The following is a 17,998-nucleotide window of genomic DNA, read 5'->3' as shown; positions in this document are numbered from 1 at the left end:
ATTCTGACGAATAGGGGCGGACATCCCTAACACTTAGCTCGTGGTTGTGCCATATGCCAGTCTGTCCCCTCTGCGATAATGTACTCCTTAAGTATACGTTTCCAACCGCCGATGGTCCCCTGTCCCACTATCTCCCTTGCCACTCGACACGTCACTTACTCGGATTTATAGTTTAAAAATATTATGTAATGGCTATCCAATTTTAAATTAGAGTTTAAATGTCCCATGAACTTATACATTCTCTTCTTTTTTCCTTAATTAAAAGTTGACATATTTGTATAGAAAATTTGAGAAAATCTCACTAATCATGGAAAAAGGAAGTAAAATAGTCGTAAGTCAAGCTCAAACCCAAGCAAATGAAGGAAGCTGAAGCCTCATTCGTCACCAAGCCAAAGGTACATTTGTTATCTAGTACTAGATTTTTACATACTAATCATATATAATATTCAAGAGTTCAGCGAGCTCAAAAACTTACATCCGACCCTGCCGTGAACCACGTAGATTCTCTAAAAAGTTACATTTTACCTAACATATGGACTCCTGTGATTTGAATCGTCTCGTAAACTTTAATTTTGTTTGAAGGTTGGACCCTTTTCATGATTATTCTCGAATATGGAAGACAATTGTTCTTGACTGATTATGATTTATTAATATTCATGGGGTTTCATCTCAAAATCAATTGACTATGAGAGGAGTATGTTAAGTCTCATCTCTTTTCAACGTGGGATACTTAACATATCTGCTCGTTTGAACGTTTTGGACTCTGATACCATATTAATATTCATGGGGTTTCATCTCAAAACCAATTAGCTATGAGAGGAGTATGTTAAGTCTCATCTCTTTTCAACGTAGGATCCTTAACATATCTGCTCGTTTGAGCGTTTTGGACTCTGATACCATATTAATATTCATGAGGTTCTATCTCAAAACTAATTGACTATTAGAGGAATAGCCCATGTCTTATTATAAACCATTGTTACGTCCCTCTCATGAGGGATCCTTAACATGATTTAATGTTTAAAAATCAAGTATTACTCAATTTGATTTTGTTTTATCTAAAATAAAGACGATGTTATGAAATGCTTGAGATCATTAGATTTTTTCGTGGGGGAGTGATATTTATCAGGGAGGAAGCCTACCTTATGGAGATAACTTAATATTACTTGTCTTAGTCTACTGCATCAGAATCCAACTTTATGATTATTTATTTGTTGAAAGTTTTCCAGATTCTCCGTCTCCTTACGCAGTCTTCATTTGGATATGCTTTCGATTTTAATAGGAAGACTACGCATCGATAAAAATGTTGTCTTTACTTATATATTAGATCTTATAGAACTAATAAAGAAGAGAGTGCAAAAAACAGCCTGCCTTAATTGTAAAATTTGTTACAATCGTGTTATCAGATATTCAATTTGATCAACCATCCCTTCAAAATTAAAAACTAAAGTTACAAAATTGTTGAGACTAAACCTTGTTTTTAATACTCTGCTAGTTGCAACTGGAAAGGTTTTTAATTAAACTCAACCTTTAATATAGTTTTAAGGATAAAATTTAATTACAGGGTGTTGTCCTAGAATCATCAAGTGTTTAATTTTAAAACAATAAAAACAACAACGTTAAAATACTGTTTTGTTCACGTAGTTTTAACTTGGTTCATTTTAACTCCGGTACTTTCTAAATGTTCATTTTCGTTCCTATACTTTTAACTTTCGTCGATTTACTTCTTATACTTACAAAATGTTTGTTTTGGTTTTTGTAATTTTAAAAAAGTGACCATTTTGATCTCTATTGTCAAACTTTTTACACAAATTCTACCCATAATGGAAACCATTTAATATAAACTCATGGTTATATTTTAATAAATATATTGAATGTAACGTAGAAAAAATGATATTAAATCAAACCTTTTGAAAGTATAGGAATTAAAATGAATCAAAATTAAAATTGCACGGACTAAAACCACCGTTTTAAAAGTATTAGTATCCAAAATCAACCAAAATTACATAATCAAAATAATACTTTAAATAAAACATCATTATATATATTTTACAAAACCCAAGAAATTTGCAAAAGAAAAGCAGCATCTAGAAGAGAAAAAAACACATATAGCATTGGGTCAAATGAGAAGTGGAAACAGTAGGATGATTAGGCACACAAGAGAATTTGAAAGCGGGCCCTTTCTTAATGAATTGATTTGTTCTACTAGGCTAGCTTAGCTAGGTAGTTCCTTGTTTAATTAATAATGTTCCACTACCATTAATATGAACATATGAATATATAATAATATGATAATGTGTCAAATCTTACAAGACTTTTTTCTTCTGAAAACCAAAACAATAAAAATTAAAAATTAAAGGCATTGCCCCCACCACCACCACCACTTCCCTTGTCATAGCTAGAGTTTTAATGCTTCCCCATGTGACCCTCATACACTTCAATCATATGCCTCAGTTTTACTCACTAATTTAAAATGTGCCTACCCTTCTAAAGCTAGGACATTATATTCATTCTCCATTGAAGAAAAAAAAACATTGAAGTTTTATTAAGTTACACGAGATTATTAGTTTAATCTCTGTGGTTTGCTAAAGATCATAGATTAATCATTGAAATTATAAAATGTTACGTTTTGACTCAGGTTAATATCTAACACGGTGATAAAAATAGCTCATATATACCTATGAAATTAGACTTATCTTTACGCAAAAGTATAGTTACATGACCATATGTTTTTGAGGAATTGTTTTTTCACCAGTAATTCGAGTATACTAGGTTTAATATAATAATAGTACAACAACATGTAAGGATGAAGATTCAAACTAAAAATAATTATGATTCATATCAAATAAAACTTTAAAAATAAAATTCTAGTCAAAATGACAGGTGTGAGCTTCAAATTTTTATTTAAGACATATTCCATATTTTCGCTTCATACAAAAAAAAAATTAAAAAAAAAACTCACTTACTTGTAGTATTTTCTCTTATATCATGTTGTGTTATATCATCACTCATGAGTTAATCAATATATCTTACAAATATTAATTAAAATAATGACTTAACATAATCTAATTTATACTCATCGATTAAATCAATATATCTCACGAACATTAATTAAAATAATGATGTTAATTATAGAAATTTAATATAATCAAATTCAAAAGTTAAAAAGATGTAAGTGAAACTTTGCAAAAAGCTGAAGAACGAATTTTGTAGTTTTACGTTTTCCAAGAAAAGCTAATTCACTGCTCTAAATTTGATTAAGATTTTTAAAAACATTGTTGAAAAGTAAAAAAAAAAAAAAAATTAGATCAAATAAATTGTTAGCCAACTATATGTCAACTTTTAGAAACCAAAAACTAAAGATAAAATCACAACCAAAAGTTACTTTTTCTCATAACAATGTTGGTTTTCGATGGTAGTTCACAATTCTCACTTTTACCAAACAAAATAACCATAAAGAACCCAATTTACCTTTTTGAAATGGCATGAAAATGATTGGTGGTATTATTGGGTCTAAGTTTTGTAGAATGAATATGCATTCATGTTATATGTGGTAATGAGGAATAAATTTAAAGCCCAAAGTGGGAAGAGAGAGAAAGAGAGAATTAATTAGATAAAAGATATTGAAGAAAGTCTAAGGTTTACAAGTTTAGATGCTTGACTTGAAAGATCAAATCATGATGATTTTCAATTTGAATAGCTTTTTTTAAATGAGTTGATATATAATGTATTGTATGCAAATGGGCATGAGGAGAATAAGGGGAGGGGGACCTCCAAACAGCATCTTCCCCAACTCACAAGTAGGCCCATCAAAATCACCTATATCACTTCAAAAAGGGGTTTCTAATTGTCTCTTCTTGGAAAAAAAATTAATAAAGAAATAAAAAGAAAACATATTCAGTATTTTCTTTTTGGTTTTTTAGGATTCTTTTATATTTGGTTTGTTATAAATAATTTATTATTTTACGTCTTCGATTTTGAAATTATCCATATTTACGGGGTTCCATCTCGAAATATGAATTTTGAGATAAATTATCTATATATTCGTATCTGAAATTATGATAAATGACATAAAACAAATATATATTTATAAAAATTTTATTGCTTTTTGTTTCTTTTTTTTTTAAATGTCACAACAGTTAGTTTTACTTACATATCACTTTCTAAGTTTTTTAATAGAGCAAGTTGGATGTGCGAAAGTTTGAACCTTCGACCTCAAGGAAAGGAGTAGGTGTTAATTATCATAGATCTATGCTCATGTTGTTTTTTTGAACTGAATGGTCGTTTGAATTTTTTGGCGCTAAAACTGGATGTTCGAAGGAATCGAATATAGAGTATCTATCACACCTAAATGATCCAATAATAACATCAACAACAACTTTCTTATTAACTCCAACAAAAATTTTGACAACTATTTTATTTTTCAAGAGAAAAAAAAAACTTTTATCATTTTTTTTCTCTTTTGGATGTTAAATATTCATTGTAATTCACCGTCAACAAGAATTTTCTTATTAACTGCCATAAAAATTTTCACTACCAAAATTGAGGCATTGATAAAAAAAAGGTCACTGAAAACACAAAATTGTGACCTTCCAATTTTAACGACAAAAAACGTCTATTTTCTCTTTCAACATTCCTCTCAACGTGTAAAAAACTTAAGGGTGATTAAGAAAACATGTATTCTCTAGTTAAAAAAAATGGAAAGGAGTTATATCTCTTTCATTTATTTGAAAGGGAAAGATGATATTATTTTTATTTTTTAGTGAAAAAGATTATGAATGAGAGAAGAATTTGCATATAAAGAAAGATATAGAAAACAACTTGAGTTGGGACTTAGGGAAGAGAGATTGTCATTGCACTACTATTGGATTCTCATGAAAAGAAAAAGAGGTCAACTCTTCCTCAAACTGATTACGTCATCATCCACGTCATCTCTCTTTTCTTCTCCTACTTAAACCCCAACAACCAAAAGCCTCGCAACTCCTCCAAATTCTCTCTTCTCTCTTCTCTTCTCTTCTGCCGCGGCGTCATGCACGGCCTTTCTGCCGCCGCTCTCTGCCACCTCCACTCCCCCGATATCGCCATCTCACCACTGCCACCTTTCCCATCGCTCCCTAATTTCTCGCTTTCCCACTACTCTCCCTCGCCGCTCTCCGCATATTGCCAGCTCCTCAGGTGCCAGTTGGACTCGGTTCCCGAGTCGGAAGGGTTGTTGAACTCAGAGGTCAGTTACAGCGGCAGTAGCGGACCCTGTAGTAGCAACGGATCTCCGACATCACAACCTGGCTTGATACAGCGGAGCTTGAGCAGCCATGGACTGGACCTCCAGCTCTCGGCGTTGGGTCCAGTCAGAAGGGTTCACAGCGCTGGTGATTTGCAGGTCAGTTTGCTCCACAAAACTCACTGCAAAATCTCACCTCTTGTTTCATATAACTGTTTGCAGTCAAAAAAACTTTAATCACCATTTATTTTCTAACTCTACCGTATTTCTTCAAAGTTCCAGCATAACCATTCATTTCCTTTTTCAACCCCAAAAAGAAAATAAGAAAAGAAAAATTATCTTTTGAAAATAAGAGTACAAAGGATAACCAATAGATAACCAGATGTTTACCGATGAGCACGCATCTTCATATTTACTCCCTATACAAATTTGATAATTTTTTACCTTTTGTATAATTAGAAAAATATGTGTCTTTTTCTGTATTTCTCTTTTCACTACAATAAACACAATTGTTTTCTAAAACTATTACTAAAATAAATAATTATATTTATAGGTCTAATCGGCCTATTTTTACTTGCTAGTACTAAAATTTGACAACTAGGATAGAGTAAATTAGAAAAAGAGAGTATTTTTTTTTTTTTTTTGTCAAAAAAATATATGAAGAGTTCTCAAATTTTGAGCAAGGAGAGGAACAAGTATTCTTATGGTTTTTTTCCCCCTTAAAAGTCACTTTCAACTTAGGTCGAGAACCTTCATGTCTTAAACTCATAGTCAAGCAACAATTATTTCTCCCACATTTAAAATAATTTTATAATATGGACAAATAATTTTCCCAATATGAAAAATAATATCAATTAAAAAAATATAAGTCCTTTGATTTTGAATAAAAAATAAGATAGAATAAAAATGATGAATGATGGTGGAAATGAATAATCAGGGGAGGGCAGAAAGGGGATGGTCGAGTGAGAGCAGTCTGATAATCGAAGGAATGGCCAAAGCTTGTCGGTATAGCCCTGAAGAGAAGAGAGAGAGAATTGAGAGATATAAAACCAAGAGAAACCAGAGGAATTTTAACAAGAAGATTAAGGTAATTCTTTTTTTTTTCCTAGTATATAATTTTCTAGAACACAATTATTGGTTATTACCCATTTTTATTTTGACTTCCAATAAAAATTTTGTATTTTCTTTTTCTAATTTTTGAGTAAGAGACTGTATTCATCTCTCTTGTAAAAAATTCAGAGCTTTGAACATTTCAGTTTTCAATTTTATTGAAAAACTAAACATTTGCAAACTAGTCAATAATTTTTTTCCATTTTTTTTTGAATCATTTCCAAAATTGTATAAAAATTTTCGAATTTTTTTATTTTTATTTTTTTCCATTTCTAACAAAATTAAGTTTTCTTTCTTTTTTTTTTCAATGAAAAAAATAAAGAACGTGAAATAGTTAGCAAATGCAATTACGTTTTTACAACAAACCAAAATATTATTAAATTGGCTTTTAATGGTGGCCAACAAAATATAGGTACTGTAAACATTTAAGTTGTTTTTTGTTTTTTAATATACTATATTTGATGATAATGCATGAATTCATGAATCATACGTGTGACCAACGTAATATAACAAACGTCATCGTAATATATCACATCATATAATTAGTATCGATGTAGGATCAACTTATATGGTTTCAATAATGATGATGAATTTTTAAATTGTTTGTAATGTTCATTTTATCGTAAAAAAAGAAATAAATAAAACGAAATTGTTATCTTACCGTCTTTGAAATTGAAATATTTAGTGCTTTTCTCTCTACATGAATATAATTTAGAGAGAGAAAGCGGAAGAGAGAGAATAAATAATGGCAAGATGTATCTCAGTGGAGTAAATATATGATTGGATAGGCTTACTATTCATATGTAGCTAGCAGCAGTGATGTGGTATTTTTCCATTTTCCATTTTCCAATGAAAATTTTCCTATTTTCTTAGATATATTATTATTTAAAGAAATTGTCACAGTTGATTAAAGATACTCATCTCGAAGGTTGTTTGAATCTACCCCACATTTTTTCTTGAAAAAAAGAAAAAAAAAAGTTATTTAAAAAATTAAATAGTTTACAATTTTATTTGTATTTAGTGATTCTTTTTTGTCTCCAGACATTTGTGTGAGGATACATCATAGTCCATACATTTTAGTAGTTGTATTTGTTTAGTCTCTAAAATTAAAAAGTTTTTGTTATGCCGTAAATTTTTTAGTTTGATTCTTAATGTCATTAATATTTAACTATCATAGCATTGTATTGAAATGTGTGAAGGATCCTTTTGTTTTCCCTAATATTTAAATAATAATTGTATATTAACAGTAAAGACTTCTTATCTTAGGCTACGAATTTGGTAATGCTAAACTGAAAATGATTTAAAATGTTTAATTCATCAATAGAATTGGAATATAAAAATTAAAAAACAAAAAAATATAAGTCTTTGGATAATATATAATACGTTATAGTATCTTCACAATGTTATAATGTTGTTAACTTTAAGGATATATATCTATCATGATAATTCACTTTCACTAATCAATGTGGGACTTTGTTTACATAACTTGCCGTCTCAATATGAATTAAAAGTGGTATTTTATTATTTTTACAGTACGAATGTAGGAAGACATTGGCAGATAGTAGAAGGCGAATAAGAGGGCGATTTGCAAGAAACGAAGAAACTGAACACAAGAACTTCACCACCTCGCCGGTCGAGTCTTGGAGCTACGCCACCGGGGAGGACGACGGCTCCTGGATTAGCTTTCTTGACTCTTGTTCTGTTAATCTTGTTCCTTGATTTTTAAATTTACATCCTCTCAACTCAATTTCCTCTGCCAAAAAAGAAAAATAAAAGGAAAAAAGAAAAAAGAAAAAGAAAAAAGAAAAGTAAGGATCATGAACTTTGTAAATTAAGGATCGAGTTTTATTCTATCACATGATGTCATGTGTATGTGTCTTTTATATATACTAGTTAATATATCACGTGCAATACACGTGGTTTTGAATATTTTAATATAGTGTGTGACAATTTAACCTATAGAATAACAACTCAACACAATTTTTAAATGGTACTAATTTTTAGTTTTTCAAATAAAATATAAAATTATTCTAGGACAATTCCAATAAAAAATAGACAATATTCCAAATAAGACAATAAAATAAGATGTATAAAAAACATCGAATCTAATATAAATTTGAAATAATTAATGTGGTTATTAAATTTTAATTAGAGATATTTTTATAAATTTAAAGATAAGCAAATCTATTCTTAATTAAGACAAAATAAATTAAATAAATTATGTAACTAAAAACTCAAACATGAATTAATTTGTTAGATAGTCAAAATTATAATTAAATACTAAATGATGGGAATAAATAAAATTACTTGTTTATTACTACTTTCTAAAATTGAAATATCAAATATCTTGTTGTGATTTTTGAAAAGATAAATATAAATGATACTATACCATTTAAATATAAAAATAATTAGAAAATAAAATTTATACTTACGGGCACCATTATTACAACTTTCTTACCAAAACTAAACTAAATATGGAAACAAAACTATAAGAAAATTTAAAAAATGAACAGTGCAGTGAAGTATATTAAGATAATCTTTGGTAGTTAAAAATAGTGTTTTGATATTAGAAAAATTAAAATAAAATAGACAGAACACAAAAATTGAAGTGCACGACGAATGACTCATATTTCTATGCAAAATTCATTTGAATGAGACAATTCTTATTTGTTGTCAATTTAAAAACAAAAACAAAAACAAAAAACAACAACAATTTTGTGTGTTTTTTCTTAAATTATTTACTTTATCGACCTTTTATTTTGGGTATATTATGTAATAAGGAAGCATGAATCTCAGATAAGAGAAATTAAAGAATTGAAATTTGAGAAATAAACGAAATATACTGTATACCTACCATGAAATCATTGAAAACACACTACAACAAATCTGCTATTCATGATGGGCATTGCCCAACATTAATTATTAACCATGTCGGTCACTGACCGACATCTATACGAGTGTCTTTGTTTCCCTTTCATGTCGGATAGTTTTAAGGTCGGGCATTGCCCGTCATGTATAGAGTTTTCCATGATGCCGTCATGAAAGAATAACCATGACGGGTGACGACCGACATCTTTATGACTGTCTTTGTTTTCTGACTGTCATTGTATGTTCGACATTGTTTGTACGCCATTGTTTGTACGAGTGTCCTTGTTTCCCTTTCATGTCGGATAGTTTTAAGGTCGGGCATTGCCCGTCATGTATATTTTCTTTCCATCCGGACATGGCCGTCATGAAACGACCCTTTTAAGGTCGGGCATTGCCCGTCATGTATAGCGTTTTCCATGATGCCGTCATGAAAGAATAACCATGACGGGTGACGATCGACATCTTTATGACTGTCTTTGTTTTCTGACTGTCATTGTATGTTCGACATTGTTTGTACGCCATTGTTTGTACGCCATTGTTTGTACGTCATCTTTTGTGTGACATTGTTTGTACGTCACTGTAGCTACATCGATATGTGCGTCATGGAATGACTATATTTCGTGACAGATATTGACCGTCATTATTTCGTGAATAAATAAATTAAAAATATAGTTGGTTGCCCAGACGTGGCTAACAAACTATATATATTTCCTTCACACCTATGATAATATCTGAATATGCAACTAAAACTTTTAACATATTCATCCATTATAAAACAATATCTATTCTAAAACTTAACTAAAAAACTAACCTTAGACTCAAAACACAAATAATCAAAAGTACAAATTTCAACATAACCTCTCCACTTTTAAAATAACTCAAAACTAGCCAACAATATATCTCTTCCTTCCAACCTATTTCTATAAAAGCTTAACGAAAACAAAAACAATCAATAGTAAGTACGAATTTCATCATGACCTCCCCACTTTAGAATATAACTCAAAACTAACCAACCAATATATATTCTTCCAACCTATTCTCACAAAATAAATCTCAATATTATTGAAACTCAAAAACTAATATGCAAGTAAAACTAATTTCAACGTCATGATCTTCTAAAACACAACTCAAGAACTAACCTTAGACTCAAAACACAAATAATCAAAAAGTACAAATTTCAACATAACCTCTCCACTTTTAGAATAACTCAAAACTAACCAACAATATATCTCTCAATCCCAACCTATTCTATAAAAGCTTAACAAAAACACAAACAATCAAGAGTAAGTACAAATTTCATCATGACCTCCCCACTTTAGAATATAACTCAAAACTAACCAACCAATATATCTCCTTCCAACTTAACTCAAAAACTAACCTTAAACTCAAAACACAAATAATCAAAAGTACAAATTTCAACATAACCTCTCCACTTTTAGAATAACTCAAAACTAGCATGGTTATAAACAAAACAAACACTTCTATATAAACACCCTTCCACACAAGAACAAATGGGACCGCCCGTCCCTCCAACAAAACTATATTCAGCATAAGAATCCAGACTTCAGCATCATCCAGTCAAATACTTCTATATTAATCCAAAACTAATATGTTATGCAGTAAATTTCAAACTTCAAACTTCAAACTTCAAACTTCTACATATTATAAACAAGACAAAGTATTTCTAATCTACCAATTACTACACAGAAAGTAGTCTGAACCAAATACTTACATCAAATAAACACAACTAATGAATCCATAGGTACTACACAAATCGTCCAACAAAAGATGTCCATTCTATTCGAATTTCGTCGATTTCTTCTTGTTGATAGGCACTTTTTGTATTAGACTACAAAAAAAGAAAAAGAAAGATAATACTAATATAATGACAAATCATATATAAACACATAAAGGTATATGATAATACGTACAAGTTCAGTAATATGAGTATGAGGGTTCCGCACTATTTCTCGTATATACTTTTGCAAATAGTACCCACACTCGATAGAACCTGGTTGTCGAGGACACTACATATAGAAAATTTGAAAAATAACAAAATTATGAGTTATACAAAGGATTTACTGCGACATTGTTATGAGTTATGCAAATTTACCTTCACAGGTTTCCAAATTGTAGTACTGCGAGATTGTTGAGTAGAATGTTTGGCTTGCCACATTTTCAATGATCTAAATAATTTGAAACATTAGAATAACATAATTGTAAGAATTTCAACTATAAGAGTTCAAGGTACTTACGTGTTTATGATTCCCTTATAATTTTCTTCAATCTTACTTCTTAGAGAGTCCAATACATAAACACAATTCTCTCGGAGATGTATAACAAACAACTTCCAGTGAAAACTATTAATAACAACATGATAATATTATTATTCATGGATGGATAAAGGAAACTATAAATAAGTAAAATGAAGTTAAATTGCTAGCTTACCCGCTATTATGTGGGATGAGTACTACTTGTTCTAAGTTACCCATGTCTAACCTGTTGGCTAGATGTCTGGAACAAGTTTCTTGAGACATTATTTGTGGTATAATGTTGTTTCGGTCAACCACCAAGAACTTCTTACATGTCTTCTCCTCACATTCATTGAAAAGATACCTAACAAACATAATTGTAAAACATTAAACTTCTTAGTTAATGAATCTTAGATATAAAATAGATTTAATATACTTACGAGATGTATGTGAGCACACACATATAGCCTATTTCAATCATCTCGCAGTATTGCATGATGTCGTCACGTGTTAAAGTAATGATCTTCTCTCTTCCAAATATGTGATCACCAATATTGAATTCAATTACATCCTCGTGCTTCATCGTACGCATGGCATATTGATTTAGGAGTTTAATAGTCATATGGACATCAATATGTTTAGATGATTGTGTTATCGGCTTCGACGTTCGCGAAGAAGGAACCTTTGACAAACAAAATTACAAACATTTAACAAATGAAAAATTAAAACCTCACTCAAGTTAGAACAAGACATACCTTTTTCTCCTCATCTAAAATTACCAGTCGACGAGGCCATGCCACGAAGCTACCAATGGTTTGACTTAATGTCTCTATCTCACCCTTCACAGGAATTGGTAGTGTAGCATCTTCACCAATGACAATGTCTACCATGACTCTCACATTGTCCACACCTAATGGCACTCCATGAATTCTCACACGACCTCTATGTTCGGGGGTGTCTAATGCTTCAGTTAAAACATCTTCACCCTTGTGTATTGTAGCCAATTCATCCTGTCACAAATATTTATCATCATATTAACCACAAAATATCACACTTTCTAAATTTCATTGAAATAGAAAAAGAAAAACATAGAAACTTACAATTCGGGCAGCACATTCTTTTGTGGCAACATCAAAGTATTCGTTATTTTTTCCTCTTCGTGCTTCTTTCCATAAAGTTGCACGATTAGAAGGATCATCTGATAATTCCTATATGGGCATATATATTATTAACTGGCACACACTAATTATCGTAAGACACTTAATCTAAATAGTAACTTACTAATTCTTTTGCAAGATTTGCATATCCCTTACGAGATATGTGATGATTATACATGCATTTCACCCTCCTTTCTCTCTGAGCAGTACTAAGTGTCTAGAAAATAGAAGATATTTGATTCAAGCACTAAAATAGTTACACTATTTAAAAATATATTGATAGAATGTAGTTACCTCCCACTCTTCACTTAGTCTTGTATGAACAAATGAAGCCCAATGTTCTTTATCAATATGGGAATATTTTTCAGGAGGAGTCTCCAAGTAAGATGGGTCGTCTTTGAACGGGCGAATGCATTCTTTAGTTAAAGTTGACTTGAAGGTTCGAAACTTCTTCGATGCGGATTGAAGAATATTGTGTTTGGATCTAGGGCGACCACAAATGACATCTGTGTAATGAAAATCACAAAATAATTGCAAATTAAATTATAAACTAGAAAAGTTTATTACTTTAATAAAAATTCTAAACTTCTTACCTTTACACAATCGAAAATTTTATCTTTAAGTTCTTGGGGAACTTCTTTCCAATTATTGTAAATGATTGGAATTTGTTGTCGAACACAAACTACAATAAAGCTTTGCATTTTTGGTACATTATCGCCAACTGGTTGACTTATGTCATTATATTGAATTGTCAACAACGAACCCTCAGAGTTTCTTACGTTAGCCAATTCACGCATGGTTGTTGGGCCTCGACGAACAACTTTTCTGACCTCAACTTCATTGTCACCACTGCTATTAGAATCACCCATTTAAAAGCTCTGCAACCAAAACACAAAACATACAGTTAATATATTAACTTATAAAAACGTAGTAACAATAAATCACTAAATGACATACCGATGTTTAATGTACTATTATTAATCCATGTACCCTCACAATCATTTCTAACATACGTAGATGATGTTTCATCGCTTTCATGAAATGTCTCGATATTTGGCATACTAGGTAAAACTCCATAACCACAATCTTCAACATTATCTCCTAATTCATCTTCGTAGAAATCATCTTCAACTATTCGTTGAGGAGATGTTAAAACCACCGACCAACGAGGATTAATAGGATCTCTCACAAAGAACACTTGCTTTGCTTGAGAGGCTAAGATAAATGAGTCTAATTTATGTCCAATATGATTTAGGTCCACGGTAGTAAAACCAAGTTCATCTATTTTAAGTCCATTCTTATTCTCAACCCAATCACTTTTGAATAAGATAACTGTCAAATGATGATAGTCAAGCTCCCAGATTTCTTGTATTACACCATAAAATGTCATATCTGAAATGATAGGACTCTTGTCTTTAGCACTGGAAACTTGCATTGTATTAGCCGTTATACTAACTCCACTATTTTGAACCTTTCTTCTATCATCACGTCTTTTTGTGTGATAATGACAACCATTAACCACGTAACCACAATAGGTGGCTACATCTGGACGAGGCCCATGTGCAATCCATCTTAAAGAAGGTGTTATGGAGTTATTCGGCACCGCGAGAGCAAGTGCAACCTACGATTCAATTTCAAATAAGTAGCTGACATTTAAGTATACCTTAAATTGTATGGTTAGAGATTAAGATTACCCGTTCTCGCAACCAACTACTAAATGTGCGATTATGCTCATCTTGAAGCCACTTCTTGTTTTTAGACTTACTTGGATTAAGCTTAGACAAAACATCCATGTGTTGCCTGTTGCAAATATAACATATGTCAATGACAAAGTTATGATCTAGATGATCACTTAATTAGAAAGTTATGAAAGAGAATGAAATTTGCATACCCTACGTACGGAAGCACATCATTTACATTTTGAAGGACATAAAGGTGAGCTTGATCTAGTTGATCCTTACTCGGTTTGCTGTAAGAAGCAATAGACAATGGTCTATCAATGTCTGAATTCTCCTTCCTCATCGATGACCTTAACCCAATTGAATCAATTCCAGATAGATACTCAGAACAAAACTCTACAGCCTCCTCGACAATATAACTTTCTCCAATGAATCCCTCCGGTCGCATTCCATTTCTTACATAACTCTTCATTATTTTCATATATCATTCAAAAGGATACATCCACCTCAAATACACAGGTCCACAAAATTCCACCGCTCTTACAAGATGCACCACAAGGTGTACCATTATTGTGAAGAATCCCGGTGGAAAATACTTTTCTAACAAACATAAAGTGACGACTATGTCTTCTTGCAAGCCTTTTAACTTGGACGAATCAATTGTTTTGCTACATATAGCATTGAAGAATAAGCATAGTCGAATAATGGCATATCTAACATATTTCGGTAAAATACCACGAATGGCCACCGATAACAATTGTTGCATAAGAACGTGATGGTCATGTGACTTGAGGTTATTAAGTTTCAATTCTTCTAACGACACTAGAGACTGTATGTTAGATGAATAACCTTCGGGTACTTTAGTTTCTGATAGTGTCTTGCACAAATTCAATTTCTCCACTCGTGATAATGTATAACATGCTGGAGGTAAAAATATACTTTTCTCTCCCACTTGAGGGGTCAGCTCTGGTCTAATATTCAATTTGACCAAATCTAGGCGAGCTTGTAATCTATCCTTTGATTTTCCTGGAATATCAAGTAATGTGCAAATAAGATTTGAGCACACATTCTTTTCAATGTGCATCACATCTAAACAATGTCGCACATGAAGATGCTTCCAGTACTCCAACTCAAAAAAAATAGACTTCTTCTTCCAATAACGATTTGAAAGATCTCCATCATTTTTTTCCTTTTTTCCTTTCTCTCCAAATGAATATTGGAGTCCACTTGTTTTTGCAAGAATTTCTACTCCACTTAATGGTTCAGGAGTGAATCCCAATTATGGTTTACCATTAAATGCTTTCTTCTGCTTCCTATATGGATGATTACGTGGTAAAAACTTACGATGCCCGAGATACGCCACCTTCCTCCCTTTTGGCAAATAAATGGATGAAGTTTTCTCCCCACAAATTGGACATGCGTGATATCCTTTTACCGCACAACCACACAAATTCCCATACGCAGAAAAATCATTAATAGTCCACAGTAAAATAGCTTTAAGTGTAAAACACCGTTCTTGATATGCATCAAAACATTCAACTCCATCATTCCAAAGCTTCTTCAAATCATCAACTAATGGAGCTAAATAAACATCTATGTCATTTCCTGGTTGTTTGGGACCAGATATTAATGCAGTCAACATCAGAAATTTTCGCTTCATGCACAACCACGGGGGTAGATTGTACGTCACCAACATAACTGGCCAACAACTATATTTACTATTTTGTTCACCATGTGGATTGACCCCATCTGTTGAAAGAGCAAGACGAAGGTTTCTAGGCTCTAGACCAAACTCTGGCCACAATTTGTCTACTTCTTTCCACGAAATTGAGTCTGCTGGATGTCGTATATACCCATCACTTACTCTTTTTTTGGCATGCCAAGTCAACAAACTTGATATTTCTTTGCTTCGAAACATTCGTTGAAATCTTGGAATTGGAGAGAAGTACCACATGACTTTGGCCGGAACATTTTTCATTGCTTCCTTTGAATCTTTACGAAGCTTCCATCTTGATGTTCCGCAAATGGGGCATTCATCTGCATCTGAGAGTTCTTTTCTAAACAAGCAACAATCCTTGCGGCAAGCATGAATCTTCTCATACTTCATCCCAATAGTACATAAAGTTTTTTTTTGCTTGATACATAGAATTTGGAATTTCATTAGGACTTGGTAACATATCACGAACTAATGCCAACAACTCTGTAAAACTTCTATCGCTCCATCCAAATTTCGCTTTCAAATTATATAACTTCAATAATGCAGATCTTTTGGTAAAGTTCTTACAATTTGGATATAATGGTTTCTTCGCATCACCTAGTAGCTCCTCGAAATTTGCTGGACTATCGTCAAAGTAATCATATGCAGCCTCAAACATCCCTATTGTGTCATCAAAATCGTCATCCTCAACTTCTTCTTGTGCACTAGTAGACATACTTTCGATGTTTCTCTTAATCGATATTGATTCACCATGCCAAATCCATGTCTTATAGCTTTGATCAATACCATAAACAAATAAGTGATCTCTTACTACATTCACATGTTGAGACTTTGAATTTACACACTTTAAACATGGGCAACAAATGACATTTGATCTTTTTGAATGTCGTAATCCATTTTCAATGAACATCTCAACCCCTAAACTATACTCGGTTGACATTCTATTTTTTGTCATCCACGACTTATTACTAATTAAATCCCCACAGAGACCTTCAATATTCTCCATCAATTAACATAAAATGTAAGTCGTAACAATGATGTGAATTCTATAATAATAACTCATAGCTTAAAATCTTAGATAATACTTGGAACTAATACCCTCTAGAAGGTACTTACGGCAACACACCAGCAATATTTCCACCCAAACCAGCGTAAAGCCCCTTCAATACTATCTGTCCTCCTCCACGCACAGCTTGTAATAAAATTCCAGGGGGAAAAATCAGCAGCTATTCTAAAAGATTATGATACAAAAAATAAAATTATCATCAACCAAGGACAATTTTCGTTTGACCTAGATCTAAATGCCCACGCAATCAATATCATAGATTTATCCACACCTTCACCATCTCAAAATAATTAAATAACAACAACAACAATAATAATAATATACAAACAAACAGAGAAGGAAAAGGAAAACAAGTCAAAAGAACAAACAGTACAATAGTTTCTGAAGAGGTTCAAATCTCTTGTGCCATAGAGTATTGTTGAAATTTTCATTCAGAGATTGGTGAGGAATTCATTCATAGAAAGGTTACAGCCAAACAAAAAAGCCTAAAAGACGGTGTCCCAACTCTGAAAAAGAAGAATCAAACAAAAGCCCTCAAATCAAAATTAATAGTGAAAGTAGTGTAGTTCTAAAACAACTTGTGATGGGCACTCCAGTTTGAGGCCATGAACTATACAATAAAGAATTTATTAGTAACCAAATTCATGACATAAAACATACTGGTAATCAAATATATTATAAATAGTATATTTGGCAACAATTTATGGTTGATATCATAGACAAGAGCAATCTGAAAATCAATAGATTCATGTGTTTAGGTCCTATATAAACCCAAATAAGGTCACTCACCAAAGATTATCTTTTTTTCATGCTTCAAACATAAGCAGGCCACAAGATGTGAAGATCGGTTGTTGAGCCTAATTACCAAAGAACTAATCATCAAATAGACTCGAGTTTGAGTAGCCAAAGCCCCAGCAAAGCACCATTTGAA

The 17,998-nt window shown here is 31.9% G+C and overlaps 2 protein-coding genes and 1 pseudogene across 2 annotated transcripts; 1 reads left to right on the top strand and 2 right to left on the bottom strand.

The window, feature by feature from the left end:
* Nucleotides 1-4,981: 4,981 nt before the first annotated feature.
* Nucleotides 4,982-8,298, top strand: LOC111023585 (uncharacterized). The gene is made up of 3 exons (XM_022301054.2): nt 4,982-5,377; nt 6,156-6,305; nt 7,862-8,298. The coding sequence occupies exons 1-3, from the start codon at nt 5,027-5,029 to the stop codon at nt 8,045-8,047; spliced, it is 687 nt and encodes a 228-aa protein (XP_022156746.1). The 5' UTR covers nt 4,982-5,026; the 3' UTR covers nt 8,048-8,298.
* Nucleotides 8,299-10,836: 2,538 nt separating this feature from the next.
* Nucleotides 10,837-13,474, bottom strand: LOC148212363 (uncharacterized). Its single transcript, XM_088121967.1, has 11 exons — nt 13,192-13,474; nt 12,900-13,111; nt 12,730-12,822; nt 12,549-12,656; nt 12,204-12,458; nt 11,889-12,130; nt 11,645-11,812; nt 11,452-11,556; nt 11,310-11,382; nt 11,128-11,223; nt 10,837-11,045 (listed from the first exon to the last, which is right to left on the bottom strand). Exons 1-11 carry the CDS (start codon nt 13,472-13,474, stop codon nt 10,962-10,964), a joined length of 1,719 nt encoding a protein of 572 aa, XP_087978093.1. The 3' UTR covers nt 10,837-10,961.
* A 35-nt stretch (nt 13,475-13,509) lies between these two features.
* LOC148212362 (uncharacterized) lies at nt 13,510-17,007 on the bottom strand (annotated as a pseudogene).
* Between the last annotated feature and the right edge of the window lie 991 nt (nt 17,008-17,998).

The sequence above is a fragment of the Momordica charantia genome, assembly GCF_013281855.1.
Source record: "Momordica charantia cultivar OHB3-1 chromosome 3 unlocalized genomic scaffold, Mcharantia_2.0 BLBB01000003.1, whole genome shotgun sequence".
NCBI classification, from domain to species: domain Eukaryota; kingdom Viridiplantae; phylum Streptophyta; class Magnoliopsida; order Cucurbitales; family Cucurbitaceae; genus Momordica; species Momordica charantia.
The sequence above is the reverse complement of the archived record's forward strand: the minus strand, read 5'-3'. Positions and strand labels throughout refer to the sequence as shown.